The 20,542-nt window shown below is 50.2% G+C and overlaps 1 protein-coding gene across 2 annotated transcripts in view; it reads right to left on the reverse strand.

The window, feature by feature from the left end:
• The window catches only part of Tead4 (TEA domain transcription factor 4), a 73,544-nt gene extending 58,183 nt beyond the window's left edge, over nucleotides 1-15,361 (reverse strand). For both annotated transcript variants that reach the window (XM_050121990.1, XM_050121989.1), the window contains exon 1: nucleotides 14,981-15,361. In XM_050121990.1, coding sequence (XP_049977947.1) covers nucleotides 14,981-15,221 — 241 coding nt within the window. In that variant the 5' untranslated portion in view covers nucleotides 15,222-15,361. The remainder of the gene's footprint in view (nucleotides 1-14,980) is intronic.
• Between the last annotated feature and the right edge of the window lie 5,181 nt (nucleotides 15,362-20,542).

Consider the following 20,542-nt stretch of genomic DNA (forward strand, 5'->3'; position numbering starts at 1 on the left):
TGCCTTTCCTGAAGCCCAACTCAGCATTGCAGAGATATGATCAAACCACACCCTAGGTGTCACCTGTGCCTAAAATTACCACTGGAATGCTTGGCTTTCATGCTGGCTTTGATTAGAAGTTGGTATACCTAAAGAAACTTCCAGAGTTTAAAACTATCTCTTACCAGCTACATGGCTGCTCAGCTCCTCGAATGCCTACTTGCCTAGTGTGTGCCAGACAATGAGTTTAAACCTTCGCACCAATAATTGTAGCCAGGTGTGGTGATTTATTCCTGTAATCCAGCATTCTGGGCACTGAGGCAGGAGAAGTGCCCCCAGTTCAAAACCAACCCAGGCTACACACTGAGTTCAGGGTCATTCTGGGGTACAAGGTGGAATTATATCTCAAAAAGAAACAGATTTGCGCAGTCAAGCTATAGCTCAGCAGTAGAGGGTTTGCCTGGCTGTCCGCATCCTTCTCCAGGCCCCAGTGCAGAGACACTGCCTTGCTGCCACCCAGGACAATGACCACGCCTTGCTTTTGGCAGGATGGGAACCTCAGGAGGCAGCAGTGAGCACCCATAGCTTTGGAGGGAAGATACATTGGAACAAAAGACCCTGAGAGGGCAGAGGAGCCATGGGGTGGAGGTCCAGCCCTTATGATATCTCTCTGAACTTCATGTTCATCCAAAATATAACTGGGACGCAACTGATGAGGATTTGATTGACACACTTGCTGTGTGTACTAGCCTGCTGGTAGTTCCAGCTACTCAAGAGGCACAGGGCTCCAGGTGGCCGCCCAAGTCTCTAAAACAAACCAATAAGTAAACAAATTCAAATACCTCAGAACCTGGTAACCCAGCGCAAGGAGGGCTGTGGCGTTCGAGGTTAGGCAGGGAGGGACCAAGGAGGGGGAGGCTGTGTGTGAATCAGGAGGAACGAAAGGGAGATAAGCCAGTGGGTGGGGAGGCACTCAGGGAAGGAAGTCAAGGAGGAGTCTCACTAGGAGAGGTGGGAAGGGAAGCTCCCAGGCCCAGAGAAATGGAGGGAGATAAGAGTCCTGGAGACAATGGGGCTCCAGGCTCAACCTGAGGCTGGGTAAGTGAGGACAGGCCGCTCAGGTCAGCATCCATCCCCTGCTCTTTGGAAGTTGGGGAGCCTGACCCCAGCTAGCCTTTCCAAACAGCTGAGCCGTGGGTGTCTATAGACCTGTCCCTAACACCTCCAGGAAGTGGGTCACAGCAACTGGCTTCCACACCCCTCCACCCTCTCTCTGGGGCCCCACAGTTGGTAATGAAGCCATGATGAAACACGATTTTCCGCCCCTGGGAACAGGTAATTGAAGACAAAAAGCATTAGGCTCAAGCTCAGATTTGTTGCAGATGGAACCTCTAGAAGCAGACACTTGGCCTCTTTAAACTTCAGGGGTTCCATGTGCAAAAAAAAAAAAGGGGGGGGCAAGACAGTGGAATATTATTCAGCAATGAAAAAGGCATTTGCTATCAAGCCGTGGAAAGGTGTTCATAGTGCCAAGTGAAGGAAGAGTCTGAGGTGAATCTCTGTGATCTCAATTATCCTTCTAGAAAGGACAAAACTCGGGGGCTGGAGGCAGTTCTGTGGGTGACAACACCTGCTGTGCAAACACAGATCTTGAGTTTGGATCCCAACACCTGTGGATACCCACACACCTGCACCTCCTGGGGACAGAGGGAGGTGAAGGCAAGCAGGTCTCTCCGGCTTGCTGGCCACCAGTCACCAGGTTCAGAAAGACCCTGTCTCAAGGGAATAAAGTTCAACATCACAGAGCAGGACACACGGTTTCCGGCACCCGCTCCTTAGAAAGAGCGAGGAAGAGAGAAAGAAAAAACTCCCTGGGTTAACAGAGAGGTCAGAAGTTATCTGTGGTTGGAAGAGAAGATGAGGATATTTTAGGGAGCGATCCTGCCACAGTGAGTACCTACCACTCTGCGGGTATCAGAGCCCGGTGTGAGCCCTTCGGTGAGCTACAGGCTGACAGACTGTTAACACCACTCGTTATAAAACAGGCACCAAGCTAACCTGAGATGTTACTAATCAAAGAAACGGAGGGAAAAGGACTACCTCAAGGAACTCTATACTTCTTCCTCGATTCCAAACCGATACGTATTTGAGATTTCATCTGTGTGTTTGTTTGTCTGGGTGTGAATATGTGCACCTGAGTGCCGGTGCCCTCAGAGGGTGTCGGAGCCCCTGGGGCTGCAGTGAAGAAGCAATTATGAACTACCTGACAGGGGTGCCGGAAATGAACTCAAGTCCACTGCAAAAACACTGCACACCGAGTCATCTCTCCAGCCCCCAAACTGCTCTTTATAAGTCTACTTACTGAGCATGGTGGCACAGGCCTTTATTCCCAGCACTCGGGAGACAGAGGCAGGGGGATCACCATTAGTTTAAGGCCAGCCTGGTTTACATAGGAAGTTCCAGGCCAACCACAGCTACATAGTGAAGAAGAAGGAAAAAAGGTCTAACTGGTTCAGTGGGTAAAGGCACCTACTGCCAATCCTAACAATGTGAGTTTGATCTCCAGGGTTCACAGGATGGAAGGAGAGAACAGACCCTGAAAACAGCCCGCTCCTTTCCCTCCACATGTGTGCTGTGGCATCCTCTCTCCCACTCTCTCTCCATCACACACGCACACAAAATACATAAACATGTAATTTTATTATTGTTGTTATTATTATTATTTGTTTTTTTGAGACAGGGTTTCTCTGTGGCTTTGGAGCCTATCCTGGAACTAGCTCTGTAGACCAGGCTGGTCTCAAACTCACAGAGATCCACCTGCCTCTGCCTCCCGAGTGCTGGGATTAAAGGCATACGACACCATCACCCGACTAAACATGTAATTTTAAAAAATGTTGATTTTTTTTGGAAGAAGGAAAACGTAACTTTTGTGTTCTTTTCTAGGGACCTTTCTTCAGGCTTCCACACTGAAGCAAGTGTTGCCAGTCCTGAGGCAGAAAAACCGACTTTATCTAAAGTGGACCTGTCCTGGAAAACTTCAGCTCAACACAGGGGAGCTCCCTATTGCCAGACACGCCCTGGGGCTGACCATGGTAATCCCATCAGGTGGTGGTTTCCTGGAGCAGATAGAGCACACCCTAGGGTTTATTTCCCCTTAGGGCTGGGCTGGCCCTCAAGTACTCTCCTAGGGTTACCCTTGTCCATCCAAAACCCCAGGTTAGCCCAATCCAGTAACTGGAGTTCTGCTCCTCACTAAGTTCAAGGCCTTCATCCTCCTTGGAGAAGGAATATTCTACCGAGTGGACAAAGTCATGCTCCCAGTACACTGGAAGGCAAGGTAGGGACCCAGCTCTGGGAAGAGGCGGGAGGCAGCATCCATTTAGCCTCAATCATTTCCCATAGGACTGTCTCCATAGAGATAGGGATGAGGATGACACGCTAGACTGAGGTCACCGAAGCAGAGGAACCTCCCTGACCCAGAAAACTCATTCCGGAGTCCCTCTGGCTCAGCCACACACCCACCACCCCTGAAGGCCTGCCAGTCACCCCACCTCCAATTCCAGAACACACGGTCATCCAGTTTGGAAACAAGGCCAAGTAAATGGCTGAGGTGCAGGCTGGGGCAACAGCCCTTGTTTGTTTGTTTTTTCCTGGGTGGAGACAGCCTAACCTGACCCACCAGGCGCAAAGGAGGACCAGCCAGAGAGAATGCGCACCTGAGCCTCTTACTCTGAGGTGGGTTCTACAGCAGGTGCTAAGCCAGGAGCAGACCTTGGGGGGCGGGGCGGCACACACTGTTCTCCCTCTTCTCCACAGACCACTCTATGGGTTCCCCATTCCTCAGCCTGGGTCCCACCTTGGCCCTTGAAAAGAGGCTATGACCATCTCACTTCCACCAATCACCTTCCTCCGGGGATCTTTTTCTTTACATGGAGGCTCGCACGTGCAATCCCAGCACTTGGGAAACTGGACAAGGAGAACCTCTTAGTTCTAGAGCAGCCTGAGCTACAGGGTGAGACCGTAACTCAAGAACTGCCCACCCCACCACACACACACATACACACACACACACACACACACACATACACGCACGGCACTTGCCACTAAGCCTCATGACCTGACTTCAGTACCCAGGACCATATAGTGGAAGAAGAAACAGAAAATGCATTTTATTCACAACTAGCTGGAAAATCCAAGATGAGCAAACACTCTGTGATCCATCCGTTTACAGTAATGGAACACTACTTGGTACTAACATGGAGCAAACTGAAGGGAAGCAGACGTAGCAGCTTGAATAGTTATTAAAGGTATTATGGCGGGTTAAAGAAGCCAGACCCCAAAAGCTACACAACTGTATGATTTGGTTTACATGACTTCCTTGAAATAGCAAAAGTCACAGGCCCAGAGAACAAATCAGCGTTGCCAAGAGATGAGCATGGGGGAGGGGAAATGACTGTAAATGAAGAAATGTGGGGAGCCTAAACCTTCCTGTGCCTTAATCGTGGTGTGAACATACAACTCCATGCATTTGTCAAAAACCACAACCCACAACCGTATGCCATAAAGAGCATGTTTTGTTGATATAAATATAATGAGCTCTCCGTGGGCAGAGCTCAGTGGTAACCTGCCTGCCTAGCTGTGCAGAGGTCAATCCCCAGCAACACGCGCACGCGCGCGCACACACACGCGCACACACACACACGCACACACACATGCCTACATTCTGCATGTACATACAACCCCGTGATAACAACCCTCATACAATGACATGTCAGCCTACACAGATGCTTCCTTCCCGTGTCCCCCTCTCCAGCACACTGTCACAGCCCTACCTATCCTTAAAGCTTCTCCCTCACCCACTCCAAGAAGTTTTCCATGGCTCCTCCTAACCCCATTAGAAGAGTCATTTGTGCCTTAACTCTTCCTTCAGCTTGAAAAGCATCACTGTGGGCAGAGTATCAGCCAGCCACCAGGCCTTCCATTCACAGTTGCCCCAAACTGAGCACTCAGTAGGTGTTTTGTGGGTGCTGTGGGTCGGTTAAGGGCTGCAGTCTGAAGAGGGGAGCCTGCAGCGTTTTCTAGGGGCACAGGAAGCTACCTAGTGTCTGGAGTCAGCCCCTCACCTGCTGAAACTCCACCTTCTGTCACCACACAAGGTCACAGGTTTACAGAGGGACATTTCTGAGGATCTCTGCTTATTTCCTGCCTATCAGCCGCAGAGTTCCCAGCCCTGGCAGGCAGACCCTTGAGATCCACCTGCCGGGGACTAGAGACTCAGAACTGTCATTTCTCATTTGCAGCCACAGGCGATGGTGTCCCTCATCTGAAGTCAGTTTCACAAAGCAGACCCACAGGGGCACAGGCCCGGCCCACCAGGACTCCTCAGGCCACTCCAAAATCAGATTTTCTAAGCATATCACCAGCCTCTCCTTAAAAATTCCAACTAGTCTAGTTTTTAAGGACCATCTGTAAGTCATTTATTTGACAAACACTTACATAGTGCTTGGAGGAGCTGGGCAAGGACCAAAGCCTTTAAATGTTAAATGTTAAGTCATTTAATCTTCACACCAACGCTGTAAAATCGCTGCCGACTTTCTTCTTTCTTTGGCTGAGACACAGTCTCATGTAACTGTGGCCACCTTGAACTCTGAGATTCTCCTGCCTCAGCCTCAATCCAGAATGCTGGAATTACAGGTTTGTGCTACTGAATATGGGTCTCTATTAACACTTTTACCTTCATTCTGCATAGGGGAAACTGAGGCACACCATACAGTTAAATAACCTGCCCTAGAAAAACCTTTCTGTCCAGGTGGTAGTGGTGCATGCCTTTATACCTTTAATCCCAGCACTAGGCAGGCGGATCTCTATGAGTCTGTGGCAAACCCGGTCTACAGAGCTAGTGGGAGGACAGTCAGGGCTATATAGAGAGGCCCTGTCTCAGAGAGAGAGAGAGAGAGAGAGAGAGAGAGAGAGAGAGAGAGAGAGCTAGCGAGCTTCCTGGGTGGACAGGACAGAGGCTCAGACTCAAGCAGGCTATCTGGAAAGCTATGCTAGCCCCGGGCAGCAGGTAGCAATCAGATGAGATGTGACTAATCTGAATTGAGATGCCCCATTACATGTGACTTTTCAATACTCTATGAATAATGCCAACTAGGTCTTTCATCCTTTTACTTTTCCTCCCAGTATTGGGGACTAAACTCAGGGCCTTTCATATGCAAGGCAAGTCCTCTATCACTGGCTGACCTCTCCCTATCCAGTACAGGTTAAATGTAATATTACAGTAAGTCAAAACATATTACAAAATGTTAGGGAATACTAAGGATGTAGCATAGAGCTTTTTGTGTTTTACATATTATTTTTAATGTTATATGTGCGAACGTCTTGCCTGCATGTATGTCTGTGCAGTTCTACAGTGTGCTTGGTGCCTGCAGAGGTCAGCAGAGGATGCTGGATCCCCTGGAACTGGAGTTAGATAGAGTGTGGGCTTCCCAACTGACATGGGGGCTGGGAACTGAGCCTGGGTCCTTTGCGAGAACAGTAAATACTTTTACCAGCTACGCCATCTCTCCAGCCCCATGTTTGTTCACTCTGAGACAAAGTCTCACTATAAAGCCCTTGGGAGACACATTGGCTTCACAGAGACCTCCCTGCCTCTGCCCTGAGCCCTGGGACTAAAGATGTACACCACCACAAACAGAACATTACATTTTATTTTATGTTTGCTAGGGGTGGGGCTGCACACATGCCACTTGCAGGAGTGTGGAAGTCAAGAACAATTTGGGGGAGTGGGTTCTCTCCTTCTCCTATGTGGTACCCAAGGACTTAGCTCAGGTAACAACAAGCACCTTTACATGTGCAACCATCATACCTGGCCAGACTCCAAGGTTTTCTCATGCTAGGCAAGCATTCTGCCATTGACTCACTACCCAGGCCCTTGGCTTTTTTGACACAGAACCTTACTGTATAGCCTAAGCTGTCCTCATACTTCAAGTCCTCCTGCCTCAGCCTCAAGAGGGAACCAGAGCCTTGAGCACAATAACTGAATGTTCTACCACTGAGCGGTTCCACAGTCTTCTTACTTAGATATTATTTCTGTCGGATAGTTCCCCTCTGGCATCTGGACTAGTACTCCGTTCTGGGGTCACCTACCCCACAAGATGTAGCTTGATTCCAACACAAAGATGCCACACCCTTCTGCTCTCACATACGTGTTCTCCTTCTCTCTCTCTCTCTCTCTCTCTCTCTCTCTCTCTCTCTCTCTCTCTCTCTCCCCCAGCCTGAACACTCCCCTCTCCCAATCTCACCTCCATTTTGGGAAGCAGCTCTTCCTCCCCCTAATAGGGATGTCTGGTGGGAGAGTATCTCAAAATCACTAGTGGGGCCTCTCGGTGTACCGCAGAAGGGCTGAACAGAGGTACCCAGGTCATCCATCCAAATTCTCACACAGGAAGAGAGTCTAGAGACCTCTCCACAACACCTACAGAGCCTAAGGTGTGGCTCCAAGGGGTGTAACTTCCATTAGGAAGTTACACACCTGATGGGCCACCTCTGCTGGCCACAAAGAGGAGCGGCTTGTCTTCAGGACCACAGCTTCCAATTCCCCATCAGCCTCAGTGAAGACATTCAAACACTGGGCTGGCTTGCATGGTGGCAAATGCCTAGAATTCCATTCAGCACTCCAGAGACAGAGAAGTGGGGATCCAAAGTTCCAGGCCACCAATAATGAGTTCAGGGCCTGCCTCCGTGAGACTTTGACTCAGAAGAGCTCTGGCCTGGAGTGACGACAGCTCAGCGGCTAAGAGCACTGACTGCTCTTCCAAAGATGCTGAGACCCGGGTTCGATTCCCAGCACCCACATCAGGTGGCTCACAACCATTTATATAGCTCTAGTCCCAGGGGATCCAACAGCCTCTTTTGGCCTTTGAGAGCATTACACACACATGGTGAACAGACACACATGCAGGCAAACCACACATACAATAAAATTTTTAAAAACTTAAGAGAAACACAAAAGCCCCGCCTTTCTGGCTGCCTTATCTTGCCCTTTGACCTCTAAGGAGGCCCAAGATCATACACGCAGAAAGGAACTAAGCTGTTCACCTGGCATGAGCCAGTAAACTAAGTATAACTGGTAGGAATCAAAAGGTGTAAACAACCAACGTAGTGCAGAGAAGAACTGAGGGCCAGATCCTGATGCCCAGCGTTAACAAGCCCACGCTGTCTGCCCAGCAGCTTCAGGAGCTTCCTGGACCACAAAGCCACGGAGGGGAAGTATTCCCAATGTACCTCAATCCTACTGTGCTGAGACAGGTAGAATTTCCAGCCTGGTCTAAAAGAATCGTTCACAATGTGTTCTCCAAGATCCTCAAAGCTGTCAGGGGAAGAACAGCAGAACTGGCCATCAGTCACCAATGCCAGCACCAAACCACACAGTGGTCAGAATCATAGACATTTTATTTGTGCTTAAATAAACCCACAAAAAATGCACACACACACACACACACACACAGAGAAAGAGAGAAAGAGAGAGAGAGAGAGAGAGAGAGAGACATACACACACACACACAGACAAAAACAGCAAATTTAATTTCACACTTTTTTCTTTCAGTGGTCCCCCAGTGCCCTATCATGCTAGCTAGGCAAACGCTCTTCCACTGGGCTACACCTGGCAAACACAATTCTCATAGAAGAGATAGTCTCCACCTTTAAATGCCAGATATGGCTCTTGATGTGGCCAGAGCACCACAGAACTGAGTCAAGACCTCACAACTCCACTGCCTCGTCCCTAAGTTGTGATATGAAATTATTGACCATTTTGGGTTTTAAAGTTGTGGTGGCTCACACCTTCTAATCTCAATAGTCAGGGGGCTGAGGCAGGAGAACTGCCCTGAGTTCAAGACCACATGGGCTCCAGTGTGTGACCCTGTCTGAAAACAACAGAAGAGTTGGACACTGGAGTGCTCAACACAGTTCTAAAATGCTTGGGAGCCGGGCGGTGGTGGCGCACGCCTTTAATCCCAGCACTTGGGAGGCAGAGGCAGGCGGATCTCTGAGACCAGCCTGGTCTACAAGAGCTAGTTCCAGGACAGGCTCCAAAACCACGGAGAAACCCTGTCTCGAAAAACCAAAAATAAATAAATAAATAAATAAATAAATAAATAAATAAATAAATAAATAAATAAATAAATAAATAGATAAATAGATAAATAAAATGCTTGGGAGGCAGCAGAAGGGAGATAAGGAATGTAAGTTCACCCAGAGATATATACGAAGGCTGAGGTCAGCCTGGGCTACCTGAGCCTCGGTCTCCATCCAATGAGAGTTGGGGATGTAGCTTACTTGCCAGAACGCTTGCCTGCCACGCTCAAAGCCCTGGGTTCTTCCTGCAGTACCACCTGGCCAGGTGTAGCAGCTGTAACAAACACAAGGGAGGTAGAGGCCTGCAGGGGCCAGGGGTTCAAGGTCCTTGTCAGGGACAAAATAAACTTGAAGCCAGCTTGACGTACACACCTCAGAAAACAATAAAACAATAAGACAAAACTTGAAAGGGCTGGGGAGGCTGGGCAGTGGTGACACACGCCCTTAATCCCAGCGGGAGGCAGAGGCAGGCGAATTTCTGAATTCAAGTCCAGCCTGGTCTAAAAGAGCTAGTTCCAGGACAGGCTTCAAAGCTACAGAGAAATGTCCTGAAAAACCAAAAATTAAAAGGGCAGGGGATGTGGCTCAGGGAAAAGTGCTCGCTTGCCCAGCCTGTCCACATCCCAGAGTTCAACCCCTAGAACTGGAGGAAACTGTTTTCTAGGCAACTATAAATCACGTTTTCTTTTTGCTTAGCCTCCAACCTCCTAGAACATTCTATCGGCTGAGATGATAGAGGCCTGGTTCTGCCATCCAGGGCTTGCTCACTACCCTCAGCACCACAGGGCTGACAGAGAACAAAGCTAGGGAGAGCTGTGGGCTCTCCCCTTAGGAAGCTCCCGTGCCTCACGGGAGATGATGGAGGGTGAGCGCTGTACAAAGCTCCCAGGACAGTCCTTCTCCCAGACACACCCCACACCAGCCACTTCCCCTGCTCCCAGGAAATCCACAAAGCTGAAAACCCTTCCCGAAGAGTTAGAGTGTTGTTTAGTGCTTGCCCGGCATGCACAAGGCTCGAGTTCTAGACCCAGCATCACAAACAAAAAGGAAAGAAAATGAATATTTCTTCATCCAAAGATTACACAGGGTGCATCCAAGCTAGTCACCTCAAACTCCATTTCTCCATAGAGATTTTGTGTAAAACTCTGACGCAGAGGGCTGGGGTCAGAGCACTTACCTGGCATGCATGAGGTCCCGGGATCTAGTTTCAGTATAGCAAGCAAACAAATCAACTAATTAATAAATAGAATAGACCTTGATCCAGAACTGGGCAAGGGATGAACAAGGAACCCGGCACTCTGCCATTTCCAGAACCCTTGTCTTGTTCCTTGGAGAAATAACCAGGCTAGCATATGTTCTCTCCTCCACAGCCCTCTTGGATGGGTCCTGGCAGTGGTCCTAGGGCCACTCCTGAGGCTGCTCTCAACCCCAAACCATGACCTGTGAGGATCTGGCAACCTGAATTCACACCCAGAAAAAAATTCCATGGGCTGACAGACTCTCCCTTCTAAAGCCAAGGGCCCCTTTGCTCCCACAGCCAGACTCCGTCCCACCCTTCCACAGATGATGGCAAGATAAATGTCCAACCTCCCAGAACATTCCGCCACCTGCCTCAGGCAGGAATCTCCCCTTGCCAGTCTTGCTCTGTGACTGAAGAAATCTCCGCAGGGTTGTCTAAGTGACCCAAGGCTCCTCTCTCCTTACCCAAAGCTCTGCCCACTGTCACCTCCCATCAACTATTACTTGGGGATAAGTGCCAAGGTGGAGGGCAGCCAGGTTGGACGGCAGCCAGGAAGAAACAACACTTAGTCTTTCATCCTGGCCAAGGCAACTCATGAAGCCATCCTGGGGGCTCTAGGGGAAGGGGTAGGCACGATTCTGGCCCCGTGAGCCTGGCAGGAACCTGGCAGAAGGCTGCCAGACACAAGATCTTTGCTAGTGGAACACGGAACAGAGCACCCGGCCAGATAATGGGTCCTTCTGCTCAGGTTTCGCTCTGAGTCAACAGCCCCCTTAGGCAGAGAGCCCCACCCCAGGGCCCACCCTATGTGTCATCAGCCCCTCCCCAGTGCCCTCTGCACTGGCCCTAACACTCAACCGGATATGCAATCCCATCCCCCAGGAGGGTCACCCTGGCTTTAGCACAGCTCCCATTTCCTGCCCCTGGTGACTCCTCTGAGGTCTATTGTTCCCATTGAGTTTGGGTCAAAGGAAGCTGGGACCCCACCCATGGGGGCCTGCCTGCCCACCCTAGCCTAGAAGCTGGCCCAAACCACGGAGCAGCAGGCCCATCTTCCTACCTTTCTGGAAGCTGGCCTGCGTTGCAAGCAAACAGATGGGCACAGATCTTGGCCTGAAGTTCTGGCGGGAAACTTCCCACAGATCCTGTCCCACCAGCTGAGGGCTCCAGGAACAACCACACAGGTGTGACTAGACTCTCCCCAAAACACAGCCTTAAAAAAATGACAAGGAGAAAGCTACCATTCCACAAGAGGTCAAAGCAACACTGGAGATGTGGGCTCCCAACCCCCAGTGAGGCAGCCTGCCCTACCCCAGACTCCACCTGGGCCCCTGGTCCTGGCGACACCCCCGCCCTCAGGGTGCTGGGAAGCAGCTGTTCAGCTCCAATTTCAGAGCTTTAAACAGAGCCCTTGTTCCCCACTTCTGCCAACCAAGGGTCAAGGGGGCAAAGAGGGAAAGCCGCTCTCAGGAGCCCCGAATTCCCAGCTTCCACCAGACCAGCCTCAACTACAAGAAGTCAGGGGCAATGCCTTCTACCTCCCCTGAGAAAGAGGAGACACAAGTTTGGCAATAGTTATTGCTTTGTGACAGTCACAGGCACAAGACTGCAGAATGCAGGCCAAAGGAGGCTGTGACATTTGCATCCTTGGATCTAGAAAGATGGAGTGGGGGGGGGGGGTAGAAGCTCAGTGGCAGAACAGTGTGCTTAGCAAAGCCCAGGCCCTGGGTCCATCCTTAGGACCAAAACTCAAATGATAGAGTGGATGGATGCATAGATAATCAGACAGATGGGTGAATATATACATACACACATACATACATACACACATACATACATACATACATAATACTCCACACACATATACACACACATACACACATGTATACATACACACATACATGCACACACACCATACACACATATACATACATACGCGCACATACATATATACACACAATACATACATACACATACATGCATACACATATACGTACACATACATGCACACATACACACATACATATATACATACACAATACATACATACATGCACACATACACAATACACACATGCATACACAATACACACATACATACGCATATATACATACACAATACATACACATACATACACAATACACACACATACATACATACACAACACACACATACACACATACATACATACATACATACATACACACATACTACCCACACACACAGCACACCTGGCAGAGCAATACTCAGACCTTTAGCTGGAGAATGATGCTACCCGCTGACAAAGGATGGCCTCTCCATGGCACGGGACCCACAGCAAACGCTCAGTTCAAGTTGGCAAAACGAACACGGTGAACAGAGTGATGAGGTTTCCCAAGGGGGGGTGGCTCAGAGAAACGGTTGCTCAAAATCCTCTAGCTTCATGTGTTATCGGACCCTGGATCCATCCCTCAGCATGGCAAAGGGAAGAGGGGTTCTTGCCAAAGCAAGCTGGGGAAAAGCTACTCCATTCCAGAGGGCCTTGGGATGTACTACCAGGAGCTTGGGATGTACCACCACCCCGCCACCCGGCCACCTCTCCTCACCTCCACTGCCCCTCATCCTGCCACCCCTCCTCACCCCCCATTCCCTCCTCACCCCCTCCCCCTACATGTTACTCATCAGGAAACTGAGCCCAAAAGCCTTATACAGAGTGAGTCTCAGGATACATGCCCGGTCTGTCCAACCCCAAGCCTGTCCATTTTTTACCTGACAAGAGCTGCTTTTGTAAATCAGCAGTACACATGGCCTGAGCTGTTAGGAGTATGAGGTATTTCCCAGCAGACGATCTAATCTACATTAGCGTGATAGAAGGAAGGATAAACACAAGAACCCCCACTCCTGACACAGGCTTCTGTTCCTCCTTCCAAGAAACCCTAGCTGCCATCTCTCTGTTGTGTTAATGAGGGAGACCTCTGGTGCCAAGTCTGTCTGTGACACTCACACCATGCTCCTGTCAATATCCTGGAGGCAGCCAACCAGTCCCGGGCAGCCCTCACCTTCCGAACTGTCACCAAAGCGTTCCCGCAGCAGCCCCACAGGAACAAGGTAGTCTAGCAAGCTGTGAAAAAAGAGGGAGCAATCCCAACTCTGGAAACTGAGGCAGTTTGAACCCAGCATGGTTACAGACCAAGGCACTGACTATTAAGGAATAAGCAAGCCTAATAGTCTATTAATGAATAAGAGCTTTTCCCTTCGAGACCCCAAGGAGAAGCGAACCCTGATCGCTTATGTACGTATGTGTATGTGTGTATGTGGCATGTATGTGTGTGTATGTATGCATGTGTGTGTGTGTGTGTGTGTGTGTGTGTGTGTGTGTGTGTGTGGAGTGTTATGTACGTTCGGGCTGTAAACATGGACACTCCTTTGTCCTTGAGGCCAACTTAGAAACACTACCAACATCCCAGTGCCCAACCTGGTCAACTAAGCCTGGTGACTCAGGCCTGTAATCCCAGCTCAAGGCCAGATTTTTTCAAGTCTGTCTCAAAAAAAAAAGTTTTTTGTTGTTGCCTTTGGGGTTTTTTTTTTTTTTGAGGGGGTTGTTTGTTTGTTTGTTTGTTTTGAGGCTGAAGGATGAAAGTCAGTTTATGCTAGGGTAGCAACTAGGGTAGAAGTACCAGGCCAGGCTAGACTAGGCTTCTGTCCCAAAAGAAAACAATCTAAAAAGGTCTCTCCCCTTCCCCAAAACCCACCCTATCCCCTAAAGGCAAAGATCGGCCAGCTTCGCTTGCCTTCCAGCAGCTCTCTAAACTGTTCCAGCAGAACAGGATCCACTCTCCCTCAGAAAGACAGCTGCCTGGAAGGGGGGCAGGTGTAGGCAGCTTCCTGCCAGTTCTGCCCAACCCAGCCGGGACCGAGTGGGGAGTGGGGGTGGGCAGACACCTCCAACGACTACTGTCAATTTCTCCCTGCACACAAAGAACTTGGAGACGCTGTCTCCTGCTCCGGTTCTGCAGGAAGAAATCCAGAGCCAGAACCAACATCCTCAGAGCGAGGACAGTCTTGGAGAGGAGGCATCATCATACACCCACTCCGACACTCAGGGTTTCAGACAGCACCCTCAAGGTGGACTGTAGTACAATGTACACACTGTCACGTTCAGCACAAATACACCTACTGGAAACAAAGTGAGTCATAGCGTACAGATCTCTCTCCCTCGGGTACACCCAAAACTTAGGGATGCTGGCACAGAAAGATCTCGCTTGAACTCACTCACAGAATCGGAGTGTGGGTGTGCCTGGAGCCCCCTGACGTGTGCACCGCGGCGCCCCCCTGGGCTGCCTGCTAGGGTACAGTGCCTTGGATTTTGGGGAGCTCACGTTCATCAATCCTCAGCATGGGGAGACAGTGTCTCAAACCCTGGGGGACCTCTGCAAAAGGTCCAAGCAACACACTTCCCTCCGGGGCTTGCTTCTCCAGGCCAAAAAGTAGAAAAGGGTTCTGTTTGATATTCTGATACTTCAGCCAGGCGACCCTGCTCTGCCCAGCCCCTGGGCTCTGCCGCCCGCACGTGCCCCGCTGATCCTCTAGTGCTTCCCGGGACCACGCGGGGACGCCGAAATCGTCCGAAGCTGGCAGTCTTACCGGTCCCAGGGTGCGGGAGGCAGGGTAGGAGCGCTCGGCCGGTTGCAGCAGGTCCGCACGGGGCGCCAAGTCTTCCAGCAGCAGCGACGGCTGCAGGGGCCGGAGCGCGGAGCTGCGGCGGTCCCCACCTCCGGGGCTGGAGTTTGCAGAGGAGCCCGGCAGGAATGCACGGAATGGGCGCTGGAATGAGACGCGCGCGGCTGGGGAGGGAGCGGAGGGAGTGGCGCTGCCACCCGCACATCGGGGAGGAGACCTGGCCGAAGAGGGGCCGGGCAGCGCGGCGGGGCGGAGCCCAGGGGACTGCGGGCGGCCACGGGATCGGGCACGGCCGAGACACCCCGGGACCCCACGCGGATCCTTCGGCGCCTCCCGTCGCGTCCACCCGCCTAGACTCTGGTCTACCAATTTCCCGCTCTCATCCAGCTCCCCACACTCCCGGGCGGCGTTGAGTCCTAGCTGTCTTCCACCCTCCACCACTTCCAGCTGAAAACCGTCCTCTCCGCCGGGGTGGGGCGCGCCACGCCGCGCTACTGGAAGGACGCGGACGCGAGCAGGAAGGGCTGTTCCTTCCCCCAGGCTGCTACCGAGGACTCTCGCTCCGGGAGCAGGAAGCAGGAACTCCCGGCGCTGCTCCCAGATCCGCCACCGCTTTCCCTCTCCAGCCCTCCCCAGTATTGGCCCTTTCAGTTCTCTCAGTGTCCCTTGGGATCTGCAGAACGGTCACCTTAGAAAGCAAGAAAGAAAAGGGAGACCCGTCATGGGCTCGGTTGTAACTCTTGTGACTTTTTAATCCTGTGAATTAGTCCACCGGATGCTACAGAGAATAATTAGGATATAGAGTCCCGGCAGGGGTTCACAGAGATCTGGAACTTGGCTGGGGACCCTAGATACAGGACAGTGTCGCCAAGTCTGGGTGTTGTAGAAACGTGCCAGATCAACTTAGGAGAAACACGTGGGCTCGGGCTGCGTAACCAATTTGGCTTAAAGCAATTACAGTTACTACAGGGCTCCAGCACCCCCACCTTGTTGCTTCGGGAAACTTAAGCCAGAGAAAAGACTTGGTTATTTCCAAAACTCAAGCGATCTCTGGAGCATTATCACTTAGTTTTCAGTGCTGTGGTTCTCCCAGTCTGATCTTGTCCAAACAAACTCTTGACGGCAGTAAATGGCCGGGTTTATCTTATCTTTTGCCCAAAATACTAACAACAGAAGACGAGAAGTGTCTGCTAAATGAAGGAGAAATGTTGGAGTGCACCCCAGAGAGGTGATCTAAAGAGTCTGCGGAAATGCCGGCATCACGGGACTAAGTAGCATCCAGCCTTACAAAGTGAAGACTTTGAAGGAAGCAGTCCTCATCTGGATATATAAATTCTGGTATGCTTATTAACTAATGAGTCATATCAAAGCTTGGTCATCCCCATTCACATGAAAAGGGCCTCAGCGCAAGGCAGTGTGTCTGTGAGCGTGAAGTACAAACCGTCCTGCCTCTCAGCTCAACAATCCTTTGTGGAGCGTCTGTTGACTCTGGCACCAAACTAAGTGCAGAAAGAGGCCCCTGCCCTCAAGAAGTTCACTGTCGGAGCAAGGCAGTAATTCAATAACGCAACGTCCAACACGAAATCAAGAACGGAAACAATGAGATTCAAGGCACAGGGTGACATTTCTCAGTGTGACGTTTGCTCAGGGTTCTGTGTATGCCGGTCAAATGCTCTGCCACCGCACTGTGCCCGCCCCCCCCCATCCCCGCCACAATTCGTTCTGGTTTTCAAGACTGGTCTATGGAGTTACTCGGGCTGACCTTCAACTGGTCAATTCTCCTGCCTAAGCCACGGGAATAGCTGGAATTACAGTACAGGTCTTTTGCTACGGGGGTCTGTGGGGTGACCTCCATCTAATTCTTGAAGGACAGGGGAGTTTGCCAAGTGGTTTTCCAGAAAGGCTTGATGTGAGCAATTAAGAGCGGAAGTAGTGGGGTTTGGTGGTGCCCACCTGAAATCCTAGCTCGAGGGAGCATGCAGCTTAAGACTAGCATGGACAAAAGTGGAAGGGAAGTGAGTGCCCGACTGTGGGGCTCATACAGGCTGCGCTGAAGATGTGGCCATCAGAAGACCACTTAGACCTAGGTATGACTTTATTGGTGCTATCATTAGACCCTCTGACAACAGTCTTGATTGTCACGTGGAGACTCCCGTTCTGTCCTAAACGCGTGCAGTCACCCTGAGACTAAACAGAGAACCTCGGGATCTGAAAATAAAGGTAAATTCAAGTGTGCTCTACCCTTTAAGCTGAAAGAGAAGCTGTCACAGCTGGACAGCTGACCACATCACAAAGAGCGAGCTCTGGCCAGCTGTGGCGTGGTGGCCTGGTGGGAAGGGCCTGAGTAGGTTAAAGCAGGAAGATCAAGTGTTCAAGGCCAGCCTGGACTATACTGCAAAACTGTCTCAAAAATAAAATGTAATAAATAATTTGAACTACAGGGAAATAGGATCATATGGGAGGGGGCTCTGGCCAGGACAATGTGAGATACAGACAGAACACCCCTTCACAGACAGTGAAGGATGCTTGGAGATCGCACTGCTTCTCTTCAAAGCCATTGGGGAGCCAAGCTGGAAACTGTGTCTTCTCACTTCCTGGTTTGTAACCTTACAGGCTTCTAGAGTGTTCTAGGTCTTCGGAAATTCCACTTTCTTAGCACATCAGGACCATCTCAGAACACTTTCTACTAAAGAAAACTAACCAAGGGCACCATTCTGAGGGGCTGGTGGCTGGCAGTGACTCTTTTTATTCCCCTGGAGCTGGAGTTACAAGTGATGTGCTGGGCGCTGTCTGATGTGGGTGCCGGGAGCCCAACTCCAGGTCCTACAGGAGTACCAGATAACCACTGAGTCATCTTCCCATCCCCCCAGTGGGGGCTTGACAGAGGTGTCTGTCCAGCCCAGGTTGGTTCAGGCTGCTCCCTTCCTTCCCTGAGCCCCTCCAATTACATCACGTGGCCCATGACCTCCCTCATTTACTGGAGCTCCAGTCCGCTCAGGTCCAGCAAGTGGGTGGAGGCCGAAAGCAAGGTGGTTTGTGGTCAAAGCTGGTTTTGATGTGGGGAGGGTGTTTGTGTTGATGAGGCCCATGGCAAACTTTAAAACCATATTAATTAGTGCTACCATATGCTGCTTGGTATTATTTCGATTCCTGTAATAAACTTTGTTTCTTTAACCTACTTGGGTCAAAATCAAAATATTTATAAGGATCCTTTATTGAACACATTCACTCACATGTATGGGATGGAATCGGTCAGCTCCTAGTAACAGCAATGTTTAAGATTCGTAGTAGTTTCTTTAGTGTTTTGTTTGTTTCTTTGTTTGGTGCTGAGGCTCAAACCCAGGATCTCACATATGCTCCAACACTAAACTACACTCCAGTCCCTACACTGTGATTTTTTTTTTTTTTTTTTTTTTTTTTTTTTTTTTTTTTTTTTTTTTTTTTTTTTTTTTTTGATTTTTCGAGACAGGGTTTCTCTGTGGCTTTGGAGCCTGTCCTGGAACTAGCTCTGTAGACCAGGCTGGTCTTGAACTCACAGAGATCCGCCTGCCTCTGCCTCCCAAGTGCTGGGATTAAAGGCGTGCGCCACCACCGCCCGGCCACTGTGATATTTTAAATAAACCATAATTTACTATATGGAAAGGGCAGATTCTCTCTCCGCCCCCCACCCTGTTCCCACCCCTTGGATATTTTGAGACAAGGTTTCTCTTGTAACAGCCCTGCCTGCTCTATAGACCAAGCTGGCATCAAACTCAGAGATCCCTGCCTCTGCTTCCCCAGTGCTGGGATTAAAAGTGTGCGCCACCACGGCCAACCAGGCCAGATTCTCAAAGTAGGGTACGGGTACACAGGTTGGCTCCAGAAGATTTGGGGCTTTTTGTCACTGTTGTTGTTTTGTTTTTTTAAGGACTTGCTTCTGGATACAAATACAGAGAGGGGAGGGAGGGGGAGAGAGAGAGAGAGAGAGAGAGAGAGAGGAGAGAGGGGGATTTGTTAAAATGACTTACCCGCTGTGCTTCAGCTAATCCGATGTTGTTCAGTCTGCGACGAGGAATGTCCCAGCTGGTCTTTGGGATACATCAGAACCCCAAAGAAGTATTATCTTCTGCCAGTGAAGTAATGGACTTGCTAGGGAAACAGAAGCAAGCAGACAAAGAGCGAGAACTTCCTTCTTAGATTCTTAAAAAGGCTTCCAGCAGAAGGCGTGGCCCAGATTAGAGGTGCTTCTTCCGGTCTCAAAGATTCAGGTTCAAGCCGGACAGTGTACTTGGGGGGCAGAGGCAGTTGGATCTGTGAGTTTGAGGCCAGCCTAGCCTGCCTACAGAGCTAGTACCAGGCAGCCAGAGCTACACAGAGACACCCTTTCTCAAACAAACAAAAAAAGATTCAGATTAGAAGGTCTTCCTGCCAGGGCGGAGGTGGCACACACCTTTAATCTGTAAGTTCAAGGTTAGCCTGGTCTGGTCTGTGGAGTGAGTCTAAGGAGGAAAAAAGTGGATCCTCCCAATTCAAATTAAGCAAAAATCCCTCACAGAAGTGGCCCATTTGGGGAATTTAGTTATTGTAATCAAGTTGACAACCAAGACCAGCATCACACCTACTGAACCACCTTTTCAGCCCCTAGGATTTCTTCACGTGGCTCAGCAGACAGGCAGTTCCCAGCTACCTACAGCTCCCGGGAGCTCTGATGCCTCTAGATTCTCTGTCTCTCTGTCTTTGTCTCTGTCTCGCGCGCGCGCGCGCACACACACACACTGGAAAAGAAGTTATTTGTAGTTAAAAGAGTTCAATGACTGGACCTTTGGGAACCACCAACATCCGAAAGTCCCAGGCTTTTCACGGGTGTCGTTACCGGAAGTCCGCACTTCCGCTGTCGCTAAGTCACAACATGAGTCTGGAAAGTTTTCCCTGTGCCTCAGTTTCTCAAAAACAAGGGCTGGCAAGATGGCTCAGGGGTAATGGCAGTTGGTCTGCTTGTTCGTTTTTTGACACAGGGTTTCTCTGTGTAACAGCTCTGACTGTCCTGGAACTAGCTCTCGTAGAACAGGCTGGCCTCAAACTCACGGAGATCTGCCTGCCTCTGCCTCCCGGTCCCGAGTACTGGGATTAAGAGTGTACCCCTACTGTGTGACTCCCTCTGTTAATTTCATTATCTCTTTATCTCTTCCTCAAAGACAAGCTGGAGGTTTATCTTGGTGATAGAGTATTTGCCTAGCACACTCAAAGCAGCCCTGGGTTCCACCACCACCACCACACACACACACACACACACACACACACACACACACACACACGTGGCGGGGGCACATTAGGCAGAGGGGATATAGATCTGTGGGCTTGGGTGTACCTACCTTGCTCAAGAATGTAGATACCATCCCTAGCACTGAAAATAAATTAAATTAATAAACTCTGGGCAAACTACCTCAGGAACAGCAGGTCCTAATGGTTAAATTGTATCCCTTTCCTGTGTGTTGAAGAGCTAACTTCCCATACTTCACAACCAGACAGTGTTTGGAGTTTTTTTTT

Source organism: Alexandromys fortis, unplaced genomic scaffold (assembly GCF_014885135.2).
Source record: "Alexandromys fortis isolate MF-2015 unplaced genomic scaffold, M_Fortis_MF-2015_v1.1 scaffold_208, whole genome shotgun sequence".
Lineage (NCBI taxonomy): Eukaryota > Metazoa > Chordata > Mammalia > Rodentia > Cricetidae > Alexandromys > Alexandromys fortis.